The 12641-nt window shown below is 36.7% G+C and overlaps 1 protein-coding gene across 2 annotated transcripts in view; it reads right to left on the reverse strand.

The window, feature by feature from the left end:
- MS3_00007189 (uncharacterized protein) overlaps positions 1-12641 on the reverse strand; it is a 44083-nt gene that overhangs the window by 20801 nt on the left and 10641 nt on the right. For both annotated transcript variants that reach the window (XM_051215443.1, XM_051215444.1), the window contains 2 exons: positions 8147-8410; positions 6264-6387 (listed from right to left, as the gene is read on the reverse strand). In XM_051215443.1, the coding sequence (XP_051065947.1) occupies positions 6264-6387; positions 8147-8410 (388 nt within the window). The remainder of the gene's footprint in view (positions 1-6263; positions 6388-8146; positions 8411-12641) is intronic.

Genomic DNA, 12641 nt, shown 5'->3' on the forward strand with positions numbered 1-12641 from the left:
ATATCGATGCAATTTAGCATTGTATATATACATACACACATTTAGATATTTACAACAAAGTCACAATGATCACACGATACTTTAAAACACTACAGTTTAATGTACATGTATACAAATGAATTATTCAATTAATAGAAGGTTATTGCCTATACATCATTCTCTGAGTCATTTCGACTGTATATGAATATTTATGAATATTAATCTTAATTGGATTGATCAAGAAACCACTGTACAATGATTCACTGGAACAACAATGAAGATGCACTTGCAGTGGAAATACATAGACAGAGCTTTTTTTGATAGAGTTCTGTTCTCTGAGCTAGATGATTTGGTCCTGAAGCTTTCATCATTCTTCTGAACGACATCCACATGTGATTCATAGCTTGTCCTGTAGACCTCGATGTTGATTGGTTCTTGTTGATATTTCACTTGTACCTGAAGTTTGTGCTGATGATATCGTTCAAAGGAACGATGAAAGCTCCACGACCCCATTCCGTAGAAATCTAACTTGATAAAGAAAATGCTAACCAGAAAAAAATAACTCAAACCATTTAAACTCTGCCCTGGGAGTTAAAAGGTCTTCATTTAAGAGTTTTGAAGCCTTATGGTGAAAACCGAACGAGGTTTACTAGCTAACTGTGAGCAAATATAAACGTTGTGTTGATAAGCTGTCGAAGCTTATTACGGTTAGACTTCCACACCTTGATAATCGTTATGATATAAATCTCCAACGGTGGTTAAAATGACAAGTGGCAACTAAAGTTGATTAGGGGATAGAGCAGATCACAAAGCTATAAGCACATCGAGCGTATTTCAAGCGGAGAGGCGAATAATATATGCAAGCAATTACATAGGCAAATTTATAGTCAAATCGTATAAAGGCACAGCAATAAAAAGCAAAGGACTAATAATACGATTCAAGTACATATATGCATGAGGAAGAGAATAATCCATCAAGTGATATATAAACAATCAGCATCTTAACTACAGTCTATCATGTTCTTTTGTGACCATAACAGTATTTATTTATTTGAACACATAGATTTTGGTACAAGGGGACAACAGATACACATGCTCCACACAAATCTCATTTGGTTTGTGTGTGCGCTGTGATGCTGCTTGGGTGCCCAGACTGAAGCAGGTAGTCTTCTCAGGGGGCCACACCTGAAACCTTTGACCTAAAGGTCTGATCCATAAGACAATCGAGCAACGTCAGGAGATGCAGTCTCACGGTAGATAGTGATCAATAATTGGTTCATACGCTATTTGTACCCTCAGGATCCTGGAGACCATGTGTACCATTGGTTTGGAATCAGGGTTTTCAAACTTCCGTAGGTGGATCTTCCATATCCATCAAGCCGTTTAAAGCGCTGGATATTCGTTTTTCTTCCTCTCAATTTCATAAACAACACTTTTGGTGCGAGAAGGCAGTGAGTAGGACTTCCCTGACAGAGGCTATATACGCGTGGCCATGTGAGAGCATTTCGAGAGTGAGAGCAGACTCTCCATACCCTCGGCCGCGCCAGGGCATTAGGGGACATACACCATAACAGTACAAAGAAATAAATGAATTGTTACCATTCAAATAACATTGTCTATGAATTAAGTGAATCAATAAATGGTTTAATCAAAATGTAACCATGATCAAAATTGATTGCAAGATCATAGTTGCTACCTTAGTGATTAATTTATACATTTTTAGTAAATATGTTTCCATGATTATCACTATATATAATAATTCATAATTATTATTATGAATAATATTAAAGTTAAATAAAATGTAAACTGATTTAATGAATGATCAATTACAATGAATTATCCAAAGTTTAGTTCAATTAAACCATTATCTCTATGGTGAATTAATGAAAATTGAATTATTTTTTTATTTTTTTTTGGGGGGGGGGAGGGAAGTATCTACGATCTAAGTATATGACATATAGCTGTCTTTATATGGCTTCATTAAACTAGATGGATTTATAACTAATTGATGATTACATACAATGATACATTGATAATAGGACAATCATTTCATTATATTATCAACTTTCATTATGATTATTATTACCATGTAAAATGTTTTAAACTAGTTAATACACCTTTTGTATTCTCTTCATTATTTGGTACATACATAGATACATACATATTTGTATTCATAACAATGTGAGTTTTATAGGTAAAGATAGATAGTAATGGAATTCAGTTTGACGAGAGTTTCGTTCTATTTCGTCACTCGTCAATTGGATGTACCTACATCTACAGAGTTGATATACACTCTGAAACTCGATCTCAGTACCGTTCACTTTAAACGCACACGTGTTATCCACTTAGTTACTGAGTCTTGATAACCAATTGCTTGTATAACAAAGTGAAGTTTAAATTCATTTGATATTGTTTACTTGAATCTTCCTATTGTTGTTTAAAACCATAATTGATCAATCTCTTAATGGTATATGTACATACTGTGAACATTAACACTGAGAAATAGGTACATCCAACTAATGAGTTCCAAAATAGGACGAAATGTGCGTCAAACTGGATTCCACTTCTAGCCACTATCCATCTTCGTTTAGAATGCTTATAAATTAAGGCAATATCGAGGCGATTCGCACAGGATGTAGACTTCTATCCATCAATAGATAATCATTCATAATAGTTAGCATGTATTAAAATTTCATTTTTCATTAGTACCAAATTACAGTTTATCGATAATGTAATAAGAAGATGAAGATTATCAAAACTATATGATAATAGATTAGCGTAATATATTTCGAACAATCTGATCACACATACACTTGTTAAGGATCATTTATATACATAGAAATAAAAGGTTATATAGAACAATCAACTGAATGGAATTCGTCAATCTACATCAACTTCATTGACTACGGGAAAGCATTTGATAGCGTGGACAGGACAACACTATGGAGACTTCTTTGACTCTACGACGTACTTGAGAAGACAGTCAATATCACATAGAATTCCTATGATGGATTAAACTGCAAAATCCTACATGAAGGTCAGCTCATATACTCGTTCGAAGTAAAGACCGGTGTCAGGCAAGGTTGCTCACCTTCCACCTTCCTCTTTCTCCTGGTGATCGATAGAATCATGAAGAAGTCAACATCTAGGAGGAAGCATGGGATACAGTGGATAGCTAAGATGCAGCTGGAAGATCTAGACTTCGCAGATGATCTGGCCGACCAGTGTAGCAGCAGCCTCAACGGCAGTAGGTCTCAACATACACAAAGGGTAAAGCAATATTCTCCGATACAACACAGAATGCAACAATCGAATCATACCTGACGGAGAAGATTTGGACGATGTAAAAACCTTTACATATCTGCGAAGCATCATTGATGAGTACAGTGGATCTGATTTAGATATGAATGCAAGGATCGGCAAAGTAAGAACAGCATATTTACAATTGCGAAACATCTAGAACTCAAAACAACTATCGACCAACACCAAGGTCAGGATTTTCAATACAAATGTCAAGGCAGTTCTACTGTATGGGGCAGAAACTTGGAGAACTACGAAAGCCATCATCCAGAAGATACAAGTGTTTATTAACAGTTGTCTACGCAAAATACTTCGGATCCGTTTGTAAGACACTATGAGCAACAACCTACTGTAGGAGAGAACAAACCGGATTCCAATGGAGGGAGAAATCAGGACGAAGAAGCGCTGGAAGTGGATAGGACACACATTGAAAAAATCACCCAAATGTGTCACAAGACTAGTCCTCATTTCGAATCCTCAAGTTCAAAGGAGGAGAGGAAGACAAAAGTACATATTAGGCCGAGAAATGAAGACAGACATGAGAAGAATGGAAAAGAATTAGATATAACTAGAAACGAAGGTGCAGGACAGAGTGTGTTAGAGAATTCTGGTCAGTGGCCTATGCTCCATTGGGGCAACAGGTGTAAGTAGGTAAGTAACTAGATCAGAAATGGAGAGTAAGAGGACACAAGGATAATAAACAAATTAATGTGAAAAGGGGGGTTTGAGTTTTCATATGACCAAAGCTTCAATAAACATTAGTGCACGACCTTTTACACTTTTGTGCAACACCACAAAATCTGCAATATCACCAATCGTATGACCTGTTTCAACTATGTGTTCGACAATAGGATGATGGATGTTTATCCCTTACTCTTATTGAGTTATTTGATTTTGATTTTTTAAAAATTGTTTTTGTAACTATTTAGGTATGTGTTTAGACACCCTAATTTTGAGATCACGACTACTCCTTCCACACACATTTAAATTAGTAAACACAGTGCTTTTCGATGAAACACGAACCTTGTTCTTTCTTTGACAATGACCTTCACTGCATAATACGTCTTGTTAATGACTGATTTAAGCTTTTGTTTCAATAAAAAGTTATTCAAATCACCTCTAAATCGTAAGGTGTACACAGGCTTCTTTCTGCCAAGGCTATAGTAGGTCTCACTATACTATGAACATTCCATCTATTTAGGAATTTTAGAGGATAACCATTTTCCATTATTTTTTTTTGTTTAACAACCTAACATCATCATCAATAGAGTTATTTGAGTCTGTGACCTGTCCTCCATCCACGATTTCGCAGTTTAACCCATCATAGGAATTCTGTATGATATTGACTATCTTTTGAGGCACGCCCCAGTATCGAAGAGGCTTCCATAGTTTTGTTCTGTCCACGCTATCAAATGCTTTTTCGTAGTCAATGAAGTTGATGTAGAGTGATGAATTCCATTCAATTGATCGTTCCACAATGATCCGTAGAGTTGCGATTTTGTCTTTACACGATCTATCCTCACGGAATCCTGCCTGTTGGTCTCGAAGTTGGGCGTCTACGGAGTCCTTCATCCTGTTTAACAATACTCTGTTGAAGACTTTTCCCGGTATTGAGAAAAGAGTAATGCCCCTGTAGTTATCACAGTTGCTGAGATAGCCTTTCTTTGGTATTTTGATTAGAAGTCCTTCTTTCCACTCTTTTGGTACTTGTTCCTCATCCCGAATCTTATTGAAGAGAATGTGGAGTATCTTTGCAGTTACCGCTACGTCTGCTTTCAGTGCCTCTGCTGGGATGTTGTCTGGTCCTGCTGCCTTGCCGCTCTTGATTTATCTGATGGCCATGCTGATTTCTTCAATTGTTGGTGGGCCAACATCGATTGGGAGGTCCGTGGGTGCTGCTTCGATGTTGGGTGGGTTCAGTGGAGCTGGTCGATTCAAGAGTTCTTTGAAGTGTTCTGTCCACCTGTTTCATTGTTCTTCAGTGTTGGTGAATACCTTACCTTCCTTGCTTTTCACTGGTTTACAATAATTTCGGTCGAAGTTCTTTGTTGTATCATACAGTTGTTTCATGTTTCCTTCTCTTGCAGCCTTTTTCACCGTCGATGCTAAATCTTCCACATATTTACGTTTGCCGACTCTGATGCTCCTCTTCACTTAATTGTTTACTTCTGTGTATTCAGATCCAAAGAATCAGTGGTATTAAATACTGATCATTCGTTGAATTTGAGTTCATACTTTTGTCATAGTAGATCAAAAACCTTGTTTTACTATATTAACAGAAATGGATACCAATGGTTGTCATGTTCTAAGTTTTATGATATTCAAGTTATCATACAAGTTTGAGAAAAGTACAGATCGTATATCATATATGTCTTGGAAATCAAACAGGATTTGACTGATGTCACACATTTTACATGATCTGTTTGAAATCAAAGAATGAATACAGAAGTGATATTCATAGATGTTTACAACCTCCATTTCCTCGAATATCTTATATGATGTCGTGATGAAGGTGTTACGAATAATAAAAGTAACCAATTATTGATTACATTCCAATTTTGTTTAGTCAAATACTTTTTAAAAACCATATATATTCATCCAAACATTCGGTCAGGGGTTTCGTCTTTTAAATTTTATTCCATCAGAACTCCACAGTTTGGTTTCATTAAGAAATTATCATTTAGGCTACTTCGTTCTTGTAAGTTATGCATCATACTTACCAAGTTATCTTAATATCTACAAGGAATTGTAAGGTACTGAGAAATACTATTGTAGTGAACGAGAACACCAATGGGGACAATCGAATGTATTCGAACACATAATTACAGAGCGTTCCATTCCCGTTCTTTCCTCATCGATCATCTACCGAAACACATTCTATGCCTGAATACCGTTATATACTACTTGTTTGGATATAAGTAACCCACACCATACTATGATTAATATTATTTCAATTGAATCGTATTACAATTTAGTCAACTTACTCCATTAGAATAAGTTGTCACTTTTATATTAGTACCTTTGGTGGTTGGAATTTTTTGACCATTATGAAATTCTTTTGAATACCATCGACCAGGAGAGACCATTGCGCCTACAGCATTGGTATCACTAAAATAATTTCAATATTTAATAATTACATTTCATTGTTAACAAGGGTAAAGAAATACATTTCAATGAATTTATGACTCCGGTGAGATGATGATGATGAGCACTATTGACTAAGAAATATAATGATATCTATGTGTAAAGCATAATTTATTGCTTCATTATAGGTTGGTGATGATTCCTAAATTACTTGAGATGTTGCTTTCTTTCTTCATCCAGCTTATGTAAAGCGCTCGCGCGCGAGACTGATAGGTCCTGTGTTCGAATCCCGCGAGGCGGGATCATGGATGCGCACTGCTGGGGAGTCCTACGATGGGACGAAACGACCATCCAGTGTTTCAAGGTTTCCATTGATGGTCTAATTTCCATTGACTCATGATCTCAACTATTGAAATTTCTATAATATCCAGAAAACTCCTTCTGATATCGAATAAAGATATGTTAACAAGGTCAATAAAGCTAACTGTTTTTATTCAGTAAGTCATTTGGTGGGACTATCATTGTACTGTGGAAATTATGATCGTAAACACTATCACTGATTGAAGAAAGATAAGAATTAAGTATAACAGTCATTTGTCCAGATTTCATTGATTGATATATGATATACATAGACTATAGTTGTTATTATGAATTTTGAGGCAGTGCTTGTCTCATATACCATTCGAAACGATGTATAGAAACCGATACCTAGCCATAACTCCAATTATACATAACTGTTGTACTCCCTAATAAGATTTTAACCTTTTTCAAATTAGGTAATTTTGTTGGGATTCCGTTTGCCTACAAAGTGTTTTTCATCTTTCGTTGGTGTTTTCTATAATTCATTTATAAAGTACAGATTCGTAGATATGACTCTATGCATTGTTTTAAATATGAGGGTCAGTAATACTGTATAGTTGCACAAATAGAACTCAGTGAAGTGGAGTACAAAACTGCCAGCAACTGCTTGATGACTGAATACCAGACCCAATAATTCACCATGTCAGCTGAAAAGCTCGAGAACACTAAACAGCTGATTTTCCATAGTTTACAAATTATTAGTGATCTAAAAGTTCAGTTTACTATTGTGTTGTAAGTGAATATTGTTGAAGTGTCACAAGCTATGATGTAACAGTTATCTAGAGTTTTCAGTTTTTATCATATTTCCCTTGCCAATATAACACAATATAAAAAAATTCAGGTGAGACTATAATTTATGAACGACCTTTGAGAGATGCTAAAGGGACCTTGAGAGTGTCCATTTAATAACTAACACCAAATGAAGATTACAAACCAGCGTAAGGGATTAGAATGATGGTTTACTGTTGATGGTCAAGGTTAAGGATTAGACCTAATATCAGAAGGGGTTTTGGGGAGACTGTAGTAATTTCAGCAGTTGAGATCATGAGTCAATTGAAGCTAGACCATCATGGAAAACCTGGAGACAGTGAATGGCCGTCCCGTCCCATTGTGGGATTCCCCAGCAGTGCGCATCCATGATCCCGCCTCGCGGGGTTCGAACCCAGGACCTATCAGTCTCGCGCCAGGCGCTTAACCAACTGGACCACTGAGCCGGCATCCAACGGTGTTAGTGTCTAAGGTGTAAGGTTTTCATCACGAAATGATATCAGCTGTAATGTCAAAACGGTATTTTACCAAATGGATGAATGGAATCCACGCCAAAATCCAAGACCTATTATCTTATACACTTGACTGGTTTCGTCCATAAATGATAATCTCGTCAAAATTCACAACAATACATATACACTTATTTCAATCTTACCTGATATAATCCAATTCCTTCGATGTAATATCATCATCATGTTGTGGTACAAAAACGGTATAAACATTCTTAGTTGAATTCGATGATAAATCTTGTAAATTATTACCATTAGTTAATGTTTGAGCTATTTGTAAACTTTTTTGATCTCTTAATTGATCAATAATAGTTTGCCATGAACGATCAATAAAAGCACATTTATTATCTAATAATTCAGTTTTTTCATAACCTGGACAACAATCATTTTCAAATTTTACACCTGGAACTCTGTCATACGCAAAAAAAACAAAAAGAAAAAAAAAACCGGAACAAATGAAATAACTACTACTATCTATTTGTAAGCAATGATGGATAGTGGCTAGCAGTGGAATCCAGGACGCGCTTTTCGTTTTATTTGGGACTCGTCAGCCGGATGTATCTGGATTTCATGGTTGGTGTTCACTCTGGGATTCGAGCTTAGTACCATTCGCTGTAAACGCCATTGCGTTAACCACTCAGCTGCTGAGTCCTGATAGGACGAAACACGCGTCCTGGCTTCCACTGTTAGCCACTATCCAACATTGCTTATAAAAAGCTTGTGAATTAAGGCAATATCGAGGCATACGCACAGTATGCACATATGTCAATAACAGACTGATGAACTGGAGTCTTAAATCTCAATGGGAAGATACAAGCCAAACAATACCAAGTGAATACTACTATCTATTTTGAAAGTAGTATATTATCACTTTTGATTTTTCCAAAAAAATAAAGGAAGATAAATTCAGATTAAGATAATGTAATATGACTGTAATTTGTTCATGAAACTGTAAATCAGTTGAGATTAGATGGTGGTTGGAGGTAGTCAACAGGAAACCCTGGACCCGGGTTTCGTGCTACTTGGCACTCGTCAGCAAGGTGTACCTGTAATCTTGAGGGAACTGGTGCAGTGTCGAGTCACCTAGACTGGTGGCCACATTGCAACATGATCGATAGCATTCGATCTGCACTAATAGGGACTAGACAAGCATGAGATTGATCACCACCCAGTGATCAATCAATTGTGATTACATCTCAGTCCTACAGGAGGTTAGTCACGGCTCGGATAACTCAGTGGTAACGTCTCTGACTGTGAAGCTGGGTGACACGAGATCGAATCCGCCAGGGAGCACCAGTTCCCTCAAGATTACAGGTACACCTTGCTGACGAGTGCCAAGTAGCACGAAACCCGGGTCCAGGGTTTCCTGTTGACTACCTCCAACCACCATCTAATCTCAATACATAGTGCCCGCAGTGTCGAGTCACCTAGACTGGTGGCCACATTGCAACATGATCGATAGCATTCGATCTGCACTAATAGGGACTAGACAAGCATGAGATTGATCACCACCCAGTGATCAATCAATTGTGACTGTAAATCAGTTTCTGTTGAAGCCCTTAAATCATGTATCTGATCATTTGTGTATTCATCAATTTTAATCGGCAGCCAATAATCACTGTGATCAGTGGGATTGTTTCAGTATGTGAAGTTAAATGATGAGGGTTTGAATCCCATTGAAAGCACAGTACTTTAAGGTGTCTTACTGAGGAAAAACATCTAGGGCGAAACCTATGTACAAAGTTTCCTACTGACAATAGGTGGGTTTAAATTTGTTTTAATTGGTTGAGTAATGTAATATAGAAGGTTTACATGAATCTGATTAGCTTCCTGTAATAATACCAGAGTCTACAATGAATAAAATAAAGGCAACCATTAAAATGGTTTAATTTATTCAATCTGGTTGGCGTATTTTAGCAAGATTTTTTTCTACGTGATGGGGTTGCCAACCCCATACCCAACTCACCTCGTTTATACGGACTTGAAACCGGTAGTAACTCTAGAAGAGGTACAAGTATTTATAAACAATTGTCTACTCAAGATACTGAGTGACCGTTGGTCGGATATCATCAGGAACAGCCTATTGTGGGAGAGGGCAAACCAGCTTTGAGCCGAAGAGGAAATTACGAAAAGACGTTGGAAGTGGATAGGACATACGTTACGAAAATCACTAAACTGCATCACTGGCAAGCACCAACTTGAAATCGGAAAAGAGGAAATTCAAAGAACACACTGCGTCAGGAATCGGAAGCAGACATGAAAAGGATTGCCTAAGACAGGGTTGGATGGAGAGTGTTAGTGGGCGGCTTATGCTCCTCTAGGAGGGGTAACAGACTTAGGTAAAGTATGTAAGCTTTTAAAATCTTCTAAATATTCATACTCTGCATTCATCACAGATTAATATAAGTTAGAATACTACTGAAAATCCCGAGAAAAACTATCCAGATGTTTCATACCAAGATGGGACTCCTCAGTAGTGTGTTAGCTCGGTGGCTCTAATCGTTAAGAGTTCAATTTAAGAACAGAATGTCCTGAACTTGATCTGCGGTGTGGTCATCAATGAACGTAGATGAGTAGTCTCATAGTAGAATAAGATAACAATCTATGGTCCTTGATTTTCGGTAGTATCTTCTAATGAGATCAATCTTTAAGAATTTATCTAATCAACATAAAATGTTTTTAGGCAAACCTTCAGGATGAAATTCTTTTAATTTAACCATTTTTATTGTCAATATAGAGACAACCCTTGTTTTATTTACTTTTATGTACAGAGACGGATGGTGAATAACAGTGAAACTCTGAACGCGCGTTTCATCCTATTTTCGACTCGTCAGATGGATTTATTTGCATCCTAGAGTTGATATTCACTCCGGAACTCAAACCCAGTACCATTCACTTCAAATGCCATCACATTATCTACTTAGCTACTGAGTCCTGTTAGTCACTAGCCATTACAATGGGGTAAAGTTGCAGTCCTAACCATCAATGGGAACATTCAAACAAACAGAAGCTATTTATTGAAAGACATAGAGAAAACTATTTTAATTCTATTCATGAATTTCAATACTTTCTTCATAGTTTAGGAGTAAATGGTTTATTAAGTTTTGGAATTATTTAAACATAAAATGTAGAAACCACAAACAAATGGTGACTAAAAATGTGCGTATTGGTCTTTTTTGGGGGGAGCGGGGTTAGAAAGTAACCAGGATTTTACGACAAAACTGTTCATAGTTATCATTTACATTTATCGAATAATGCATAGTAACGATGTTTATATTTTGTTTGTCCTCAGTGTCGATCAAATTTCACCAGTCACGTTACAGCGTGACCCCTCCTTGTAAAAGCGCTTCGAAATCTCAATATCAATAACTCAATCTTGACATATCTGGTTGCATAAAACTGAGTGATAAGGATTTATATCTCACAAGAGGGGGAAGTTGTTTCTTTCTGTTATATCTGAGTCTCTTACTATTCATAGTTTAAACAAGCAATCACTGTAATTCCTATTCTAAGGTAACAACACGGAAGACTCGTGAGAGTGAACTCCTAAGACACAAAGACTCTAGTAGAAAATTATTTTATTTTATTTAAACACATAAACATTGGTACAAAGAGGCACCAAATGCATATGCGCCACAAAAATTTCATTTGATTTGTATGAGGTCTGGGATACTTCCCGGATGCCCAAACCCAAACTGGTGATTTCCTTAGGGGGCCGCATCCGGAGCCTTCGACCTAAAGGTCTGATCCACAAGGCAGTGTGGCAACGTCAAGAAATTCAGTCTCATGGTAGCCGATGACCAATGATAGATTCATACAACATTTTTTCCCTTAGGATCCTTGAGCCCATGTACACCATTGATTTGGAATCAGTGTTCTCCAACTCCCCTAGGTGGATCCTCTATATCCACCAATCCGGTTAAAGCACCGGAAATTCGCTTTTCTTCCTCTCAATTTCGTAAACAACACCCGTCTCGCGAGAAGGTAGTGAGTAGGACTTCCCTGACGGTGGTTTTATGCACGTGGCTATTTGAGATCATTTCGAGAGGGAGAGAAAGAGGGAGAGTGGGCTCTCCCCACTCTCGGTATTTGGTACACCTATTTGATCAATAATTATAAATAAGTTACATGCGTTGAATACAAGGTATTACCTTATCTTGAGTGACTATTATATTGAAATAAATCGATGTCATCATTAGTAACATATCATAAAGATTTCAGTGAATCACTATCATATGTTGAATAAGAATCACAATAAGTTAAGGATGTGATTTTATCTTTTCATCCGGTTTTATCACTCCTAATATTGAAGATAAGCACTAATGATTGTTAGTAACTAACTCAAAACTTTAGTTCAATGTTTGCTGATTATCATCTTTAATCATTTAACATTAACTGACATTCAAAATATAGAATTCTATTCTTTTGAACCATTTATTTCTAAAACATTCTATCATTTTATGATCTTATCATTAACTATTAATTGATGAATGTCAACTCTATGATCATTTATTGAAGGATGTAAGTTGGTCAACCTTTAGTTTTTCAAACTTGAACAGTACTACTTAACAACACATAGAAGAATTACAATAGTTTCTCGTTATCATGAATCCTAATTCTATGTATTCATCAGTTGGTTGA

The sequence above is a fragment of the Schistosoma haematobium genome, chromosome 4 (assembly GCF_000699445.3).
Source record: "Schistosoma haematobium chromosome 4, whole genome shotgun sequence".
Classification (NCBI taxonomy): Eukaryota; Metazoa; Platyhelminthes; class Trematoda; order Strigeidida; family Schistosomatidae; genus Schistosoma; species Schistosoma haematobium.